General features: G+C 42.2%; 4 protein-coding genes and 2 pseudogenes across 9 annotated transcripts; 1 reads left to right on the top strand and 5 right to left on the bottom strand.

The window, feature by feature from the left end:
• Nucleotides 1-99: 99 nt before the first annotated feature.
• Nucleotides 100-4,391, bottom strand: LOC309637867 (histone H4). 2 transcript variants are annotated; one of them, XM_082413098.1, is made up of 2 exons: nucleotides 2,902-4,391; nucleotides 100-141 (listed from the first exon to the last, which is right to left on the bottom strand). In XM_082413098.1, exon 1 carries the CDS (start codon nucleotides 3,222-3,224, stop codon nucleotides 2,913-2,915), a length of 312 nt encoding a protein of 103 aa, XP_082269224.1. In that variant the 5' UTR covers nucleotides 3,225-4,391; the 3' UTR covers nucleotides 100-141; nucleotides 2,902-2,912. The 2 variants fall into 2 exon arrangements, with proteins under 2 accessions (XP_082269224.1, XP_082269223.1); XM_082413097.1 differs by lacking the exon at nucleotides 100-141 and adding an exon at nucleotides 340-1,229.
• Nucleotides 4,392-4,480: 89 nt separating this feature from the next.
• On the bottom strand, nucleotides 4,481-7,405 carry LOC309637847 (histone H3.1). Its single transcript, XM_082413081.1, has one exon. It carries the CDS (start codon nucleotides 7,391-7,393, stop codon nucleotides 6,983-6,985), a length of 411 nt encoding a protein of 136 aa, XP_082269207.1. The 5' UTR covers nucleotides 7,394-7,405; the 3' UTR covers nucleotides 4,481-6,982.
• A 1,182-nt stretch (nucleotides 7,406-8,587) lies between these two features.
• Nucleotides 8,588-8,966, top strand: LOC309637863 (histone H2B type 2-E pseudogene; annotated as a pseudogene). Its single transcript has one exon. The product of its transcript is annotated as a histone H2B type 2-E pseudogene (transcript).
• A 2,816-nt stretch (nucleotides 8,967-11,782) lies between these two features.
• LOC309637868 (histone H4) lies at nucleotides 11,783-15,000 on the bottom strand. The gene has a single exon (XM_082413099.1). It carries the CDS (start codon nucleotides 12,098-12,100, stop codon nucleotides 11,789-11,791), a length of 312 nt encoding a protein of 103 aa, XP_082269225.1. The 5' UTR covers nucleotides 12,101-15,000; the 3' UTR covers nucleotides 11,783-11,788.
• Nucleotides 15,001-15,011: 11 nt separating this feature from the next.
• On the bottom strand, nucleotides 15,012-19,176 carry LOC309637855 (histone H2A type 1-B). Of its 3 annotated transcripts, none has more exons than XM_082413090.1 (3): nucleotides 18,690-19,176; nucleotides 17,910-18,125; nucleotides 15,012-16,962 (listed from the first exon to the last, which is right to left on the bottom strand). In XM_082413090.1, the coding sequence occupies exon 1, from the start codon at nucleotides 19,170-19,172 to the stop codon at nucleotides 18,780-18,782; it is 393 nt and encodes a 130-aa protein (XP_082269216.1). In that variant the 5' UTR covers nucleotides 19,173-19,176; the 3' UTR covers nucleotides 15,012-16,962; nucleotides 17,910-18,125; nucleotides 18,690-18,779. The 3 variants fall into 3 exon arrangements, with proteins under 3 accessions (XP_082269216.1, XP_082269217.1, XP_082269215.1); XM_082413091.1 differs by having other exon boundaries at nucleotides 17,910-17,978; XM_082413089.1 differs by having other exon boundaries at nucleotides 17,910-19,176.
• LOC309637852 (histone H3.1 pseudogene) lies at nucleotides 16,956-17,918 on the bottom strand (annotated as a pseudogene). Its single transcript has one exon. The product of its transcript is annotated as a histone H3.1 pseudogene (transcript).
• Nucleotides 19,177-19,440: the final 264 nt, after the last annotated feature.

Genomic DNA, 19,440 nt, shown 5'->3' with positions numbered 1-19,440 from the left:
TCCTCCTCCTCCTCCCCCTCCCTCTCCACCTCGCTGCCTTCTCCTTCTTTCTTCTTCTCCTTCTCCTTCTTCTTCTTCTTCTTCTTCTTCTCCTTCTTCTTCACTTTGTGTCAGAGTTTGTGAAGAGTCTGGGATCTTACCCTAGTTACAAGATAATAAGATAACCTGTAAGTCTTTCATGGCTGCTGGCAGTACACACAACACTCCTAGGTCAGAGACAAGAGGCTTTATTACAGCACAGCACAGCAAGCAGCAATTTTGCATTGGATCCCCTTGTCCACCAAGTCCCACAGGGGCGACCTGGAGGAGCCCAGGCGGATACTGCACACACAGTGGGTTTGCATCACAGCCACGGTACAGCTTGGGGGATTGAACTGAGTGTACCAAGCAAATTTGCTCTTTGTCTGGGGATAGCCACTACCCCATTCTTTAAGGTTCCTCAACCCTGATAAATGGCATGCTTGGCACACCCAGTAAGAACCCTCAGGGCCCGTGGCAGATTGCCTCTGCCAACGCTGGGTTTGAAGGCTACACAATAAGGGTGTAATTGTGTTTTGCCCCAAGTTAGTGTATCCTCCTTGAATTTTCAGTCTATGCATTGAAATATGAGTGACACCAGGAAAGAAGAAAGCTTAGCCCTAACTTCCAGTAATTTATAGCTTGGTTGAACCAGAAGGTTAAACAAAAACAATTAGAAAAAATAAAGATAGACTATATTCAAGTAGGAACACTGATGGTCAGAAATTTCATTGTTAGAGCCCTTTGCAGGCAAGGGAACGATGAGGATATGAGGAAGAAGGTCATATTGTAACCGAAAGTGGGGTCTGGCTGCTTGCTGCTCAGAAGCCAATAAAGAGGCAAGGTTGGTAGGAAGGAAAGTTTGCTTTATTTTGGATGCCAGCAACTGGGGTGGGGGGAGGGGGAGGGCGAACGCCTGTCCAAAGACTGACTTCCCCCCACTGACAATCAGTGGGCAAGAGCTTTTCCAGCCTGAGGGAGGGCGCTACATGCAGAAACAGTACAGTCAGCTCTCACAGGCATCTTGAAATTGGTCATGTGGTGGTCTGACCAGCATCATCTTGATTATTAAGTACAGTTAGTCTTTACTTCCAGGGTCGGTTTGTTCCCATTTCTTTGAGGCCATTTCTCGGATTTGTGGCAGCTTATGTCATGGCTACGGTCTGGTCATCATGTAGTTAACTTCTTCCACCTGGCGGGGATTTCCGTACCTACAAGACAGTTTACAGGATGTGGCTCAGAATATTATCTACAGCCCTTGAGGAGGAACTAAAGGTCCTTGACTATGCTTAAGGACTAAACTATTATTATTTGGTCTTCTTTGACAGTTTTCCTTTGTTTCTGTATTTTCTCACTTCTCTGATTAAACTTATTCTTTGGCTAAATTAGTCTTTCCACAGACAAAAGTCAGGCTGAGGACCTGGGGGGGACGGGGGTGGGCAAGAACCATAGGGTCCTGCCCCGTTTCAACATGACAGCCGGGCCCAGAAGGAGTAGCAGGTATTTGGCTGAGGAAAGAGCAGGGAAGAGTGAGGGGAGAGGAGGCAGGTGTAAGGGGGATTCTCTATGTTACAGAAGAGTGCTCAGTTCTGCGAAGGACTGAGTATACGTTAAGTTACGTCTAAGTATACGTTAGACTCAGAGACTAAACGTGTGCTGAACACAGAGAGGATGGGATTGAAGGACCAAGTAGGCACCACACATTCATGAGGCACATAAAATTCTCAGTATCTATGAGGCATCTCATACTTGATATCTTAAGTCAGCCACCCACTTGACCTCTGTCCATAGGATGCAGACAAAACCCATTGGTGAGTAACAACTATAGACCAAGCAAATATACCCCTGGATGTTTAATAGAGCAACTGTGTGTGATTGGCCCAGCTACCTTCCACCGGCTCAGTCCCCTTGTTCAACTTAACTCTGGTCCTCAGAAGCCCATCATCAGGAAGGAAGGCTGATGTGGCAGAGAGCAAAAGAGATTATATGAACATTGTGTAAATAACAGGATTCATCTAGTGAGGACCTTCCACCTGCTTGTCTTATCCTAAGTATGCTGTGCTGTCCATCTATTTCCCCATGCTTTTTGCAACATGGTTTAAATTGATTAGAATTTCTAAGCATTTTAATTTGGTCTGTGAGCCTTTCTGCTGTGACCTCTGGGAAAGTTGCCTGGTAGTGTGCTTGGAGGTGAAGGGTGGCAGAATATGTCACCCTAAAATATGCCACTTTTGTTTGAGTTATTTTGAGCTAAAGGCACTTGAAAAACAGCAGGTGCAAAAGAGCACTCTGACCTATTTTCCTTCTAAAAACAGGAAATCAAACTCCCATATGGAAGATTCCCTCCCTGTACCAGGAAGAAAATAGCATTCTTATCACCAGATAGGAAGCTTAAAGCAGAAAGAACTCTGCATTGTTAAACTAGCCCTTATCTTCCTAGTTCCTTTTCTACCATTAACTATCCTAGCCCAAGCTCCTTTGTCTTGTCACATTTTCATAATTTAGTTTAATTTAGTATATATATAAGCCATGTAAGAGCTGTACTCTAGTGTCTGTGGAGACACCCCAAATATTTCTACTCAAAGAACTCATGATCCTTTACTTACCAGCTGCGTGTCCACATTTAGCCACTAGCCACCTGTTGGTCCTCAGAGTTAATCTATACATCAGCAACGGCGATAGTAACACCTCCAGCATTGTGAAAGCACTTTAGGGACTGAAGACCCAACTGTGGCTAAGCAACGTTTCTGTGCTTCATTTCTTCCATCTGTACCGAACTACCCTACAGACTACCAAATGGTAAGTGTGAGCTCTTTCATAGAAAGAGTAGGTGGCCCTGAAAAGGGCCTTTTAACTTTGCTACAGAAAAGAGAAAAACCTTACAAAGCTCAATCTTAGCCGCCGAAGCCATAGAGAGTGCGTCCCTGGCGCTTGAGCGCGTAGACCACATCCATGGCGGTGACAGTCTTGCGCTTGGCGTGCTCGGTGTAGGTGACGGCATCCCGGATCACGTTCTCCAAGAACACCTTCAGCACCCCGCGGGTCTCCTCGTAGATGAGACCGGAAATGCGCTTCACACCGCCACGCCGGGCCAGACGGCGGATGGCAGGCTTGGTGATGCCCTGGATGTTATCACGCAGAACCTTGCGGTGGCGCTTGGCTCCCCCTTTCCCCAGGCCTTTCCCGCCCTTGCCGCGTCCAGACATGGCAGAGAAAAACTAAACACAGCAGCTGAGAGAGTCTAACACTATCAACCTGCAGCCCATTATGTAGCGATTGTGCGGACCTTTGTGAAAACTGAAAGACCAGAAAGGCGGGAAACCGTACTGAGTCCCCGCCCCTTGCTTCTAAGACCTGAAGTGAACAGGCGCTAGGGCGTTTTACTGGTATTCAGAAAATAAGAATCTTTAAACAGAAGCATCAAATGTATACACAAAGGGAATTGCCTCGTTTAAGTATGTTTGTATGTGTTTAAAGATTTATCCATTCCATATATTCTTGGATCTTTGCCACTGGCCTTTAAGCCCAAATTCCCAAAACAAATTTATAAATATATTGACAAGCAACCACGCCAGGCTTTGGGCTTGGAATCCATGAGCAAGCTGCTCTCAAACTGTATTATCGGGCATGTTTATTAATCTATCTGAGACTCAGTGGCCTTATCCATAAAATAGGATCAATACTATGGATAATGGAGTTATTGTAAACAAAATAGCATCTAGTTCGTGAACAAGAAATTTCTATCGCCCTGGACTTTGTTCTTAAAAACAAAGTATTTATAATACCGACAGGCCTAAGACACATGGAAAGATTTCAGAACATTTCTAATATAACACCAGTTTGTACAGTGTGCTTTCACTTATACAGAGTAAGCATATAAATTTGAACAGTGAAGGATTGCAGAGGAAAGGAATGTAAATTGTCAGGGGCTAATAATACCCTGTTCTTATATAGAGGACAGAGGGTGGAGGGGTGATTGTCCTTTCCTGTGGTTGGTGCATGGAACTCATGCAAAGCTATCATAAACGCCAATGTTAGGCAAAGAGATTTTATGCAAGTGCCAGAAGTAAAAATGTGATCTTTCCTAGATTTTTATATTATTTAAAAAAAATTGTCGAGCACATGGGAGCACTATGATTTAAATGATGTCCTTGGAATAAATAGAATGTTCAAAATAAGAGATTATTTTTACTTCACACTATGATATACCAAGCACACTGTCCTAAGATCTGAGCAGTAGCTCAACCAAATTACCCCATCAGTAAATTTGAGATTACAAATATCAAATTTCAAAACTCAATTTACTTTTGAGGTAGTGGCAGCAATAGCTAAAAAATCACGCACCAACATAAACGAACCAAACTTCTGTTCAATGGACATCACTAGAACAATTCATCACTAGAACAGCCAGAAGAAAGGAAAACACTGCTATTTATGCAAAAACAAAACAAAACACACCAAAAAAAGAACATTAATTTGTTAAACAAGCCTTGGAATCCAAAGCAATACACAGTAGCAACTGCTAAAGAAAGATCACAGCTCTTTTTACATTGTTATTTTGAAATAACTAAATTCACAAAAAGTTGCTCCAATAGTACCTAGAGTTCCTCGAACCTAGTTTCCCCTAATGGTGAATCTTATTATATTATAATATCAAAGGCAGGTAATTGACATTGGCAAAGTACTTTTAACTAGCCTACAGGCCTTATTCAGCTCTCACCAGTGTTTCCATGCACCCATTTGTGTGTGTGTGTGTGTGTGTGTGTGTGTGCAGCCCTGTGCAATTTTATGTCACTACCATCTCAACGCTGACACAAAACTGTTCCATGATCACCAACGAACTCTTTAATGTAACACTTTTATATTCACATCCACCCACTTCTCCCCTGTCCTGGGGCAATCACTAATCTGTTATCCACCTCTAGAATTGCCATTTTGAGAATGTTATATACATGGAATAATACAAAATGTAGCATTTTGAGACTGGCTTTTTTCACTAAGCATTACCCATCTAGGTAGTTGCATGTATCAATAGCCTCCCTTTTTATTGCTGAGTAGGATTGCATTGCATGGGGTATGAGAATTTACTTAACCATTCACCAGTTGAAAGATATTAAGTTGTTTCTAATTTATAAATAAAGCTGTTATGGACTTTCATGCACAGAATTTTTGTTGTTTCTCCCCAGCTGCTCCGCACCCCCCCCAATTTTGGTTTGCTTTTTGTATTTCCTGCATTCCACCTGAAAATTACATTTTTTAAAATGGCAGAAGTGCTGCGATGATGACTGGGAGCCTAAAAAGCCTTTCAGTAATCACATAGAAATCACATTGCATTGCCATTATCACTTGCAGCTTTACTTCAAGGTTCAAAAACATTGCACTGAGCTATTCCCACTGTTTCTGAAGTGTGACTTCTGGTTTCTGTAGCTGAGGATTTGCTCCAGTAACAGTCTGCGACGTTTGTTAAATAAACTGTTGGTGTCCAGTTTCTTTGGTTCCTGCCATGGGACGTGTGTTCTCACTTTTCTGCAGAGGTATTCACTTAGCTCCTGAAGAGCCTCCAGTGTTGCCTAATCCCCCCAGACCTGGAGTAAACCCAGGAATAAGGCTGGGCGTTCCCATTGCCAACGTCTGTAAAACCTAACTGAATCTACAAACCTGGCATTGCTCTAGGGTTTGTCCTAGGATTCTGCATTTGTTAGAGGAAAGTTGGGAGCTGTTGTCTCATTGGCTCTTTGAGGATGAATAATAGGTGATTATGGCAAAGCCTAAGTTCTGCCTTAGTGACTATATCATGTTTCTCATGCAGGGTGCAGACACATTCTGCACAATCTGAATTTTCAGTTATATGCTGCAACAACCTATAAATTCCTGGTGTGCTGAACATACTTATTAGTTCAGGCCCCAGATATGGTGCACTAGTGCTATGCCCAACTGTATCACTGACACCACTGCTGCCCACTCTGCTGGTGGTGCTGCTGGAAGTTGAACTCTGGAAATCCCATGGAACCCATTTTTTGGGTACCAGGTCTCTATTTTCAGTACAGAAAGTATGACGACCTTTACCAGAGGATGTATTGCTCAGTACAGAAGCAAATAAGTTAACACCAAACTGCTCTCCAGTAGTACTCAGCCTGGATCCTTGAATATGTTCATGTTCATGTGCACACACGTGTATGTGTGTGCATGTCACATAAAGCATCCCTAGGATGCTTTCCAGGTTTGTCAAGGACCCACCCTTTTTCTCATACCTGACGTCATCCCTGGACTTCTTGTATCAGGGAGAGGGAAATTTGAATTATTTTGCCTGATCTAATAATTAAATTGACATAGATTAACGGGGGAAAAAAACAATTTGTATGCACGGAGGTCATTCAGAAATGAGACCACCGAAGTAACCAAAGCAGGCTATATATATATTTACATTATATATATATGCCATATACATATATATATACATACATATATATATATATACACACACATATATATGGCTTGTACTTGGGGTAGCAGACAAATGAAGTTTGCTTATACAGCTTTCTTAGCATTAATTCCCAAATTCTATTAAGGATACTTTCTATTCTCATACTGGTATAAGGATATCTTCACATGGGAGGTTTATTTCTCTTTTAGGGGTTAAGAGGATAAGAATATTTATATATCACCTATTTTCCCCTGGTTGTTTCTCAAATAACTTTAAGGATTGCAGAGGAAAAGTAGTTTCAGGGGTCAATGTCCTGTTCTTATATGGAAGACAGAGTGTGCAGGGGTGACTGTCCTTTCCTGGGATTGGTACATAGAATACTTGGGGGGGGGAAGGGAGCTCTGCTCTCCTCCAGCCTTGTCTTGGTGGGGGTCGTGGGGATTTTCTGTTCCCTTGCGATACAGTTCCTCAAAGTGAAATTATAGGTGGCTCTGAAAAGAGCCTTTGGGTTTTAAGTTGGCACTTGTTGGCAATAATAATTTATGCTCTCTCCCCGCGGATGCGGCGGGCAAGCTGGATGTCTTTGGGCATGATGGTGACGCGCTTGGCGTGGATGGCACACAGGTTAGTGTCCTCGAAGAGCCCCACCAGGTAGGCCTCGCACGCCTCCTGCAGCGCCATCACGGCCGAGCTCTGGAAGCGCAAGTCGGTCTTGAAGTCCTGCGCGATCTCGCGCACCAGGCGCTGGAAAGGCAGCTTGCGGATGAGCAGCTCCGTGGACTTCTGGTAGCGGCGGATCTCGCGCAGGGCCACCGTGCCAGGCCGGTAGCGGTGCGGCTTCTTCACGCCGCCCGTGGCCGGCGCACTCTTCCGGGCCGCCTTGGTGGCCAGCTGCTTGCGCGGCGCTTTGCCGCCAGTCGACTTACGAGCGGTTTGCTTTGTACGCGCCATTACTTATCTGCAAAATAAAGGGACTAAACTGGAAGGTTTGCTTCTATATTTATACAGGAACAGAATCACTCTGATTGGATTGTGGGCAATTCCTGTTAGTCATCCGCTGCTAAATTCCGGAAGTGCTCCGATCGATTTAGGATTGGTTTATCCATTCGGTGCAAGTTTGGGATTGGTGAATTTCAATTAGCAGACATCTTCCCAGCCCCTTAAAAAAAAAAAAAAAAAATTTTTTTTTTCCGAGCTGTTTTATCGATAATACCCACACACTCAAGTATTGTCCAAAAACACATTACTCATTTAATATTCTTCAACTTTTCTCCTGTTTGGATATACAAAATAGAATGTGTTCGGAAAAGTTCTTTAGACTTTAGACACCCGCCATTTTCTGCAGTTAACCCGTTTTCATCGGATCTTAGTCCCAGGCCTTCCCTCTATTTAAAAATCCATCGTCTAAGCATCTCATGAATCCTGTTCCACATTGACCGTAAACATCTAGTTCACTGTAACATGGTCTTCTAGGAAATACTGTTAAGATGTAAGGAATTTTGTATTATTCAGGGGACACGCAGCAAAATCCCAATATCCTGGAATCCCTGGATCTTTAGTGTCATGTTTGACTCAAAACTGGTTATTTGGCTCTGTTGTTTGGTTTTGATGCATTTAAGATGTCAGCCTGGGTCTAATGGTGAGAGCCGTCATGAAAAGCTTTGCAATGTGGAACCTTAAAAAGATGGCGGCGATCGAGTCTTTCTTGATAATACTGCAATGGGCTGGCATTTCGGGACTCTTTCCGAGAGTCCCAAGGTGTCCCGGACAAACCCGACAGAGCTGCGGTCAGGACTGGACTGGGCTAGATAACAGGATTTCCTTACCTGGTTTCCGTATCCAAACGCGAAGACTTTCATTTAATTACAACAAAAAACATTGATTTTTTTGTGTGTGAATGAATTTATAGTCTCATAACAGTGTTGTAAATCAACCAATAGGAATATACAAAAGGGTTCATTCTTGATCCAATAAAAAAGGGAGTTTTTGAATCCTAGTTTACATACTAGTAACCTATTGGTCAGCTTTTGTCCAATCAAAGTTTAGCTTTGTGAGTGTTCGTTTGTATATCCTTGATGTAAATACTCGCGATGTCCATTTTGTTTTCGTTCTTTTAATCCACCAATTTTGCTCACTTTGTTTACCATGCCAGAGCCGGCTAAGTCTGTCCCACCGCAAAAAAGGGCTCCAAAAAGGCAGTGACTCAGGTTTAGGAAAAAAATGGTAGGAAACGCAAGTGCGGCCATAAGGAGGGCTATTCTATCTTTATCTATGTCTGTAAAGTGAAGTAGGTCCACTCGGACCCCGGCATCTCGTCCAAGGCCATGGGCATCATGAACTCGTTCATCAATAACATCTTTGCATCGCGGGCGAGGCGTTGCTCCTGGTGCATTGAAACAAGCACTTGACCATCACATTCAGGGAGATTCAGAAGGCCGTGGGCCTGCTGTTCCCCGGGGTGCTGGCCAAGCACGCCGTGTCCGAGGGCACCAAGGCTGTCACCAAGTACACCAGCTCCAAGTAAATTTTTCTATGACTCTAGCACTTCACAATGTTTCTTTTTAGAGCCACTCATTTTTGCATATTGAGATCTATAATATGAAGATTTGTCAGTATTTTAAAAACATGTTTTTCTTTTCTTTTTTTTTTTTACAGTCATTCTTTAAAGTGCAGGAAACAGTATTGCAGTATGAGAGGTTTATTTGAATTTTTGTTCTTCAGTGCAGCAAAGAATTTGAAATATGTGTTGTAGGAACCAGTAGGAAGTTCTAGTATTCTGGGTTTTGTGTTTTTATTTCTTAAAATCTTTAAATTGTTCTTGTACCTAGTCATTGCTTAGATTGAAAATTTTATAGTGAGTAGCTGTGGACTTAAAGTTGTGTAATGCTGGTACTTGTATTTGGGTTCCTTGTTTTAAATATAATGCCCATGTTACAACAAAATAATTTTATGTGCTTCACAAATATTAACTCATGAGAAGGTGTTCATACTTTACAAAGGCTCGGAATCTCAGTTACACAGTATATACTGGACTAGGCCTGGGGTATTTACTGGAACCTCAGAGTTTAATCTCAACTACAAGTATACTCTTTCAAAGGTGAATTTTCAAATTTGTATTAAAAAGAAAATATTTTCACTTTATTTGGTCTTGAGGCTATTATTGATATAATCAACCCTACATGGTGCTGAAGCGGGGTCGGAAATACTCAATTTGACTCATTTTTCTTTTATATTTCATTTTTGTATTCCTTGCCTTCAGTCAGTGTTAGGTTCAGTATTCATTTACACAGGAGGAAAAAAAAAAGAAGAAACAAAAAACAAGAGTAAGAAAAGATGTACAAGTGCAGGGAGAACAGGGTATATGGAATGAAATGTACAGTTTTCCCGAGTTAATATTTTGATAGTTTCTGTATTGCTGAAAGCAAAATGACTTCGATAAATTGCTTTTAGTGCTTCTCACGGCTTATAGACTTGCTATTTGGGCGGCCAGCAAGACACTACCAATGTATGTGCCAGGTCAGTATTGGGTGTGTGAGTAGAGGTTCACATAGTTGTGAAACAATGTTGTTCACATTAAAGTTTTTTTTTTTTTTTTTTTTAATGGAGGTCTTCCGTTAGATAAAGATTGCAGTTTCAGTTCATCATATCTGTCATTTTCGATGACATGGATTGATGAAGACGCCAAATGTGTTGGCTGTCTTTATTGCTGCATAACAGATTGCCTTGAAATTTCTAGCTTCAGACAACACACATGTATTATCTCACAGATTCTGTGGGTCTAGGCAAGGTTTAGCTGGGTCCTCTGTGAGGATGCTGTTGAGGTGTTATGCAGGACTGAGGTCTCTTGGATGTTTGGGGAAATATCCGCTTCCAAACTCATTTACTGGTTGGTTCTTTGTAGTTTTAAGACTGAGGGTCTTATTTTCTTGTTGGCTGTTGGCTTGAAGCCCTTATGGGCTGTTAGTTGAAGGCCTCCCTCAGTTCCTAAATAGCCCTGTGAGTTTCTTGTCATTTGGGCCTGACAACAGGGTTAATTGATTCATCAAAACCAGCATGCAAGAGTCAAGGATGTTACAATCCTAGATAACATAGTCATATACACAAATTTTTTTACATCCTGTCACCTATGGTCACCTGGTTTGATGGTTAAAAGCAAGTCACAGGTCACATCCACACTCAAGGGACTTGATCACACAAGGGTGAACCTCAAGAGGGGAAATTCTGGGGGCCACCTTAAGAGACCATCACAGGACCCAGCAGGACCAAAAGACAGTTAACTAACAATTGCTCCTTCTTTCCCAAGCCCCTCCCCACACCCCTGCCGCCACAGTACTGGGATTGGTTCAAATGGCCTGCAGGCAGGAAACCTATGTAAGGAAAAGGCACCTAATACCTTGAACTCCTTTTAAACAGGCCTCTTCCAGTGACTTTCTTTTGAAGCCAAGACACAGAAGAATTTGTTCATTTATTAATTTGGGGACTTCTTTCCCCTTTTCCTTTGCAAATACTGACAACATGAGAAAACCTTTGGTGTGGCGGCGTCCCAGCACAGGGCTAGATGCCCATGTAGCTCGGTTTCTGACATTATAGTTGAGAAAAGAAACCGGAGGATTCTTGAGATGAATTAAAGTTGTTGCTTTATTACAGACTACCAGGGAATAGATTTGAAAAGGCAGGAGACAAATCCCAAATTCTTTGTAGATTAAAAAACATCTGGTAAGCAGTTTATATAATCCAAATATAAATGCTTTTAAGGGAGAGAAGAAACGGCCCATGTGCCACCTGGGCCTCCTCATGGGTGCCTTCACTCTCTACAGTCTTAGCTTCTTTCATTATACCTCTTCCCTTGAGTTGCCCTACTAGGGGCTGAATAAAATTTACCAAAGTTTTGAGTGAGATTTGAGCAGGCCAATATGGCATTACCTATATTTGTCCCCCATCACTATTCATAGCTTATTGTCAAACAGTAATTTCGTATTTCGGAAAACCTAATAAATCAGTAAAATCTTAAAGTTCACTGGTTAATTTTGCAAGACCGAGAATTCCTAAGAATCAGAAATGCTATTCAAACAATGTGGGACGCTTAAGGGTTCTACACTGGAAAAGCCATCGTGTGGCATTAAAACTGCAACACGGTGTAAACGTTTGATGCACTCAAACCTAAGCAAACATGAGCTGCATTAAAGCAACTGCACCCAAAAATCTAACAAACTTAAGAACTCAAATTCCTGACAAAAAAAACTGAAAACACCAATTCAGTGCAACGAACTCTTTCAAACGAGTAGTTAGGTGGCCCTGAAAAGGGCCTTGGGCATCGTTACAGAAAATTAGTTTGTGGGTGCCGACTTAACCGCCAAATCCGTAAAGGGTGCGTCCCTGGCGCTTGAGCGCGTAGACCACGTCCATGGCCGTGACAGTCTTGCGCTTGGCGTGCTCGGTATAGGTGACCGCGTCCCGAATTACGTTCTCCAGAAACACTTTCAAAACCCCGCGGGTCTCTTCGTAAATAAGACCTGAGATGCGCTTTACTCCACCACGACGAGCCAGGCGACGGATTGCAGGTTTTGTGATCCCTTGAATGTTATCCCGCAGGACTTTGCGGTGGCGCTTGGCGCCCCCTTTACCCAAGCCCTTCCCGCCTTTGCCACGTCCAGACATCACTGCCACTAGGTCAGGTACTGTACTCACAAATATGGAGAGCAAACCGAAATTCGCATTTAAAACCCGGCAGCGGACCTTTTTGAAAACTGCAAATGAGGGTGGGTAGGGGGAGGGGCTAGTTCGTAACCTAATTTATCCCCGCCCACCATGCCTGAGCGTCAGTGGGGCGGAGCCGAAAAGAGAAGATTGCTTTGTCTGCTCATTCTCTGAATTCAGTTTAACACCTCCTGTTTAAGGGCATTTAAAAAAGTTCTCTTGTTTATCAAGGGAATGAAATAATTGTACCTATTAAGCCAGCATCTGTTTTTCAAGTTTGGATATTTAGGCCAAGTCATTAACCGAAATTGTACATTGCCTCTCATTTTAAACGCATATCTGAAATGCAAACGAGTCCCTGCCTTCTCTCTTCCCAGAGAAGCATTTTTGTATACTTTAAATGAAGGTGAAATAGTTATGGTGGTAAACTTGTCTTAGGGAGCGAGGAAATTTCTGAAATCCATTGGGCAACAAGGCTTTCCCGCTGGCGTGTTTGTTTTTGGGAGGTATGACTCCATTGCTTGCGCCCTCAGTACTTGCTAGCTTTCACCTTCTGACGTCCAGGACCTGTTTTGTGACAGGTGTTTTCTTATTTTTTTTGTTTATTTTCTTCACTTGTAGAATGGAAATGTTAACCCCGACATCACAAAGGTGTTCTGAAAATCAAAAGGTGAATTTTTGGTCAAATGCTCAACACAGTCATTGAGGACTACTGTAATTACCTGTGGAAATTCCATCTTCATGCTCCACAGACTGACTTTCTCCCCAATATTCTTAAATCTCTCAATCTAGTATTTTGCCATCTGGGCCTATGTTCAGTTGCTTTCATAATCTCCATATCGTTTTGTGTGCAAACTTTTTATTTAAGAAGTCAGTGCTAAACTTACATGATTACATTTAAATTTATATAACTCCCCCAATTTAACCCGCAGTCTCCATTGCCATCTCCACGCTCCAAACACAATTCCCCCTAGGACTGTATTGTCTGATAAAGTAGTCAAGAATAACTTTTGAGCATTTGGAATGGGATTGATGTTGCTGAGGAGCTGAATTTTTAATTTTACTTAATTTTAATTAATTTAAATTTAAAGGCTGATACTCCATTACAGTTATTGGAAATTTTTAGGTGTGTTTGAACAACCTGGGCATGTGAACTTAATTTTAAACAACAAAGTGTATGTAATTTAAATACAAATCATTTCCAGTAAAAAATTAGTGTCCAAATGACTAAAATATAAACCTAATTTGGTAGATTTAGATTGAAAAAAAGAATGTAAGATATTGCATTAATAATATCTCTATATTTATTACATGTTGAAATGAACATATCTTGGATGTTTCGGGTTAAATGCAATATATTATTTAAAATATTGCATCTCTTTGCTTTTTAAAATGTGGCTACTGAAAATTTTTTCATTAAATGTTTGCCTTGCATTGTTTTCTCTGGTCAGTGGTGCTCTAGAATTTTTCCTTTCCCCTCTCTGTTTCTTGCTCTGTATCCAACCTTGCTATCATGGGCTTTGGAACACAGTGGACATTCAATGTATTTCTAAGAAACCCAATTACAGATACTCGTCTCAACTAGAATGAAGCATTGCAAAAATAAATAAAAAAATAAAATCACATTAGAGAACTAAGGCAGGCTTGTGGAATAAACCATTACTTATCAAGGCAAGAAAAGATGAATACTAGAAACATTGTTGACCTTAGAATTCTTCAAGGGCAGAATATCAGGAAATGGAGAGTACCTGAAAATTTATGCTTATTTTTTTTTCCCAAAAGTGTGTTTCTTGAGAGGGAACATTCAGAACTGATTATGAGAGCAGTGAGTGTTCTTTGATTGATAGATTGTGTTTGATAGATTGTGCACTCAGTGGTTTTATAAAAAAAAGAAGAAAAGAAATCATTTAGTAGAAGTACGAAAGCATTTCCTTAAAAGAAGGAAGGCCAGAAAACAGTTTACTATTTCTGGAAAGTAGGTAAAGACCAAGAGAGAATGAGGTTAAAAAATCAGGTAAATTACTTTGGAGTCTAGAAAGAATAAAAAGTTAAAGTGTCCATTATTTGATTCATGAGTAAAATAAGAATGTCAAGGAGTTGCACCACGGTGTGTCATAGAAATTTATCTTGAAAGTTTATATATATATTTATATACATATATGTGTGTGTATGTGTATATATATATATATATATATTTTTTTTTTTTTTTTTTTTTTTTTTTTTTTTTTGGTAAGGATTCACTGTGTTGATCTTGGGTGGCCTCAGCCTGCAGGATTTCAGTTCCCGGGCTAGAGACTGAAGTCAGGCCACGGTAGTGAGAGTGCTGAATCCCAGCCACCAGACCACCAGGGACAGTGGCCAGTGACAAGGCCCCTGGCCCCCTGGCTTTGCAGAAATGAATTCCCACAAAGAGACGGGAAGTAGTGAAACAACTAAAGTGTTTATGAGGAGGAAAAAGAGTACTCGTGAATAGTGTGGACTTAAAAAATATTCACCGCCTAAAAATTGAGAGTTATGTTTTATTTGGCGGAGATTTATTATTTTTTTTAATTAATTAATTATTTTTGGCTGTGTTGGGTCTTCGTTTCTGTGCGAGGGCTTTCTCTAGTTGCGGCAAGCGCGGGCCTCTCACTATCGTGGCCTCTCTTGTTGCGGAGCACAGGCTCCAGACGCGCAGGCTCAGTAGTTGTGGCTCACGGGCCTAGTTGCTCCGCGGCATGCGGGATCTTCCCAGACCAGGGCTCGAACCCGTGTCCCCTGCATTAGCAGGCAGATTGTCAACCACTGCGCACCAGGGAAGCCCCTCGGCGGAGATTTTTAGGACTTAAAAGCCTGGGAGGCAGCATCTCAAGTAACCCTGAGGGAACTAGGGGAGAGCCAGGTTTTATAGACATTTTGCAACAAAAGGCAGTTAGTCAGGAACATCAAAAGATTATTGTTAATTAAAGGAAACTAGATATCTCAAGTTAAGGAATTTAGCTCTTTTCTATGTATGGGAAGATGCAAGAGTCTGGGCTTACCGAACTTATTCCTTTGATATGCACCTCAGCTGTCTGGGGCCAGTATCCTGTATTTTCACATCCCGAGTTTCCTCAGGGCTCACTGTATGGAGTGGCTGCAGTCTGATGGCTGCTAGGTGGCGGGTATTCTTTCCTTCCTAAGTTCCCGCAGGGCTCAGCAGCTCACATTGGAGGGCTGCAAGCGCTGCTGACTGTGACATCCTTTGTTTACTGATATGGCAGGAAATATTCCATTTCTCAATAGGTACACATGGGTGAACTCAGAGAGAATGTTGAGTGCTCGCAGTAGTTTAAATCACTTATACGGGGCATCTCTTCCAGGTTTCTTTTGGCCAATCATCTTGCTTTTCTTGGTTCTGAGTCGTATTTGGATTATCTCAGGGTCCTGCCATGTGTGCTCCTGCATCTCTTAGCCAAGATGGATTCTAGCAAAGATGCCTATGGGTAGGCTGACATCACTTACTATGGGATGGTGCCCCCTCCTTATTTGACCTCCAAGGAGTGTTTCTGCGCATGTGTAGTCTGGAAGGTTTCCTTGACCTCGAGAATGAGGTATATGTGGTCTCTTTATCTTTTATCTGGGCAGGACTCAGCTCCTCTCTGCTCCTGCTATTATCTTGGTCTTGGAGTATCTGTCCACAGGCGACAAGCTCCAGCTGCTCAGCCTGGGGCTCATCTATCTCCTGCCTCAGTGTGAGAAAAATTGTCTGAGACTTGGAAGTAAGGAAAAAAGGAGGGCCCATGATGTCCAATATACAAGGTTATAGACCACACAAGGATTCTATAAAAATGTACTTAGATCATCTATTTACTATTGACTGTAGGTACCAAAATTAGTGAAGTTACTTAACTGGCAGAGCTTTGTTTGGCAGAGAGGCAAATAATTTCTGTCCAGTGGAAGATTTATGACCTATTGGATAATAAAATAATTTTATTTTAAACTAATTTAACAATCCTGTTCTAACATATCTTTGTTACATTTTCTGTAAGTACCCTAATTTATTAAATGTTCTTTGAACCTACCATGGAATTTTACCTGTTGGTTCATTTATTGAAAAGTGAAGCTCTTTGACACATGCTCATTTTTATTTGCTGAATCCTGATTTTGCCTTTTTGAAAAAAAATGCAAGTGAGATATCATGTGATTGTGACTTGATTGGAAATAAAGGGGGATTTAGGAGAGGTGCTGGTTCTTTTCACCTTTTTCTTTAGGCCCGGAAAATTGAACACTTGTCACTCAACGTCATGGCAAATCATCATTGGTAAGCAGCATACAGGAAGGTGGAAATTGCAGACAGGAAAGCATATTCTTTATCAGGCATGGGCTCACTGAGGATAAACGAAAGGTTCTGGTCACTGCAGAACAGCTCTGAAATCTGTTAAGATATATATAAATATCAAATTAAGGTAAAGGAACTGACTGAATTTCATTTTGTTGTCATATGAGAACATAGTCTAAAAAGCCTGCCCAAGTTTTTTAGTTATTCTACGGGAAAGAGTTTCTGTTTAACTATTTATTAGGGTCTAATAGCTGAAGTGTCTATGAATTTAGATGCTAATTTATAGGATATTGAAAATTTCAATGATTTTTGTCCATTAGAGATGACTATTATCTCTTTCCAGTAGAAAAGATAACGTAAAGGTAATAATATAATTGTACCATAGGACAATAAACCTTTTCCATCTAAATTTGCTCGTTTGATTTTAATTCAATCTTCTTTCCTTTTCCCAGGTGGAGGGCGGGTGGTGGTGTTGGTGGTCACGAATTTTCCCGCTGTATATCTTGGTTCTCAGCTAGGGCCCCTGTAACAAAACACAGATTAGCAAAGGAAAAATAAACAGGTTTGTTAACATGTATATTTCATACATACAATAGCAGAGACCCAGGAGAAAGTAATCCAAAGAGGTGGCTTATAACTCCAGTTTACATAGCATCTTCAACAAAGACTAGATTTGTAGAGAAATGACAGGACAAAAAAAAGTACTTTTAGGCTTCTAAGGGCAGCAAACTGTGAGAAGGTAAATATATGGGAGGAAACGAACAGCGAGGTTTGTTAGATTCCTCTGGAGCCTCTCTGGTCTAAACAGACCGTGCAGTCTCCAGTACAGAATTTATATCCTGCTATAAGACAGAAAGAAAGAGTAGAGAGAGGTTTTTCTTCGGATTATTGCTTATTAACTGCCTAGGGAGGTAAAAGAAGGGAAAGCATTGCAACAGTTCTATCGACAAAGTAGGTGGCTCTAAAAAGAGCCTTTTTCAGTTCAGAGTAAGCAATAGCCTTGGGTTACGCCCTCTCCCCGCGGATGCGGCGGGCAGGCTGGATGTCCTTGGGCATGATGGTGACGCGCTTGGCGTGGATGGCACACAGGTTGGTGTCCTCGAAGAGCCCCACCAGGTAGGCCTCGCACGCCTCCTGCAGCGCCATGACGGCCGAGCTCTGGAAGCGCAGGTCGGTCTTGAAGTCCTGCGCGATCTCGCGCACCAGTCGCTGGAACGGCAGCTTGCGGATGAGCAGCTCCGTGGACTTCTGGTAGCGGCGGATCTCGCGCAGGGCCACCGTGCCGGTAGCGGTACGGCTTCTTCACGCCGCCCGTGGCCGGCGCGCTCTTGCGGGCCGCCTTGGTGGCCAGCTGCTTGCGCGGCGCCTTGCCGCCGGTGGACTTGCGAGCGGTCTGCTTTGTACGAGCCATGACGATAACAGAAAAGAAAACTGGCTGGAGAGTAGTATGGTGCTGGTGCCGGTTCTGACCTTATTTATAGGTGCAGATCAGTCTGATTCCTAGTTCCCGCGCTGTGATCCAATTGGTTCTCACGTTGCCTTCAGGAGAAATATGGTTGGATTCCATTAAAGATTAAATGAGCTATCGAAATTTTATTTCAAGTTTACAGTCCACTTTGAATTGAGTTCATAACAGTAAGGTTTCCTTTAGTATAGATTTTAGTGTACTTCATTCATTGCATTTTTCTGAAAAGAGAAACAACCAATGGACTAAACAGTTCTCACTAATGATGGCATCATTCGCAGAATTTAAAAAGCCCGCCCAGACATGTCATTGGTCAGCTATTCCTCCTTTGTTCTCCCATTTATTTTATTCATGTATTACTTTTGGACACCAAGTTCGTTTGACTATACATGTATATGCAATAATGTATATACCTCGTGCACATACAAAACCACCACTCAACATGAGGCATTATGGTCTGTCTTGTCATTTACATACATAGGTTATCCATAGCCTAAAAGCCCTAATTTATGTCTTCACACAGAATTCCCTTAACAGGGATTCTTTATGTGAGTTTACAAACGTATTGCATCTTTTCAGCTAAAGGGATGGCAGAAAGCTAGTTTCATAAATTTTTCTAAGAATTTATGGTGCATAAAATGTGACCAACGGCTAACAATTTAACCCCTTTGTGGCAAAGATGGGAGCGGTTTCCCATTTTTAAATGCAAAACTTTTAACAAGCTAGTATAAACAAAACTTAAGCGTAACTACACATTAAGACTTGAACATGTCTCCTACACTTACGAAGTATTTCAGCGCTTTCCGAGAAAAAGTGGGTGGCTCTGAAAAGAGCCTTTGATTTTCAGAACGGGGACTGAAGAACTGCTAAACGTTTCACTTGCCCTTGGCCTTGTGGTGGCTCTCGGTCTTCTTAGGCAGCAGCACAGCCTGGATGTTGGGCAAGACGCCACCCTGAGCGATAGTCACGCGACCTAGGAGCTTGTTGAGCTCCTCGTCGTTGCGGATGGCCAGCTGCAGGTGGCGCGGGATGATACGCGTCTTCTTGTTGTCGCGGGCCGCGTTGCCCGCCAGCTCCAGGATCTCAGCCGTCAGGTACTCCAGCACCGCCGCCAGGTACACGGGGGCCCCGGCACCTACTCGCTCGGAATAGTTGCCCTTGCGGAGCAGGCGGTGCACTCGCCCTACGGGAAACTGAAGCCCAGCTCGCGAGGAGCGGGTCTTAGCCTTGGCGCGAGCTTTGCCTCCTTGCTTCCCGCGCCCAGACATACTGAGTGCTAACAGGGGAAAAACAGCTACAAGAAAAGCGAAAAAGAAATGTTCTATAAAGAGCAACAAGATGACAGTTATAGAGCTGGGTGGAATTGTCAAATGCGAGGTAGGATTGGTTAAAATTGTCTTTTTACTAGACAACCAATAAGAAAGGAGATGTGATGCAAGTAAATTTACATAATTTCGTCACTAATGCATTATCAAATCAGTTCTGGATATTCTTGAATACCTTATTTGCATAGGTCGCCTATAAAACACGAGATTC

The sequence above is a fragment of the Balaenoptera physalus genome, assembly GCF_965194825.1.
Source record: "Balaenoptera physalus genome assembly, chromosome: 11".
In the NCBI taxonomy this organism is placed as follows: Eukaryota; Metazoa; Chordata; class Mammalia; order Artiodactyla; family Balaenopteridae; genus Balaenoptera; species Balaenoptera physalus.
The sequence above is the reverse complement of the archived record's forward strand: the minus strand, read 5'-3'. Positions and strand labels throughout refer to the sequence as shown.

Bases quoted from the DNA above. Each gene is read 5' to 3' on its own strand.
- LOC309637867 (XM_082413098.1), bottom strand. From the start codon at position 3,224: ATGTCTGGACGCGGCAAGGGCGGGAAAGGCCTGGGGAAAGGGGGAGCC.
- LOC309637847 (XM_082413081.1), bottom strand. From the start codon at position 7,393: ATGGCGCGTACAAAGCAAACCGCTCGTAAGTCGACTGGCGGCAAAGCG.
- LOC309637868 (XM_082413099.1), bottom strand. From the start codon at position 12,100: ATGTCTGGACGTGGCAAAGGCGGGAAGGGCTTGGGTAAAGGGGGCGCC.
- LOC309637855 (XM_082413089.1), bottom strand. From the start codon at position 19,172: ATGTCTGGGCGCGGGAAGCAAGGAGGCAAAGCTCGCGCCAAGGCTAAG.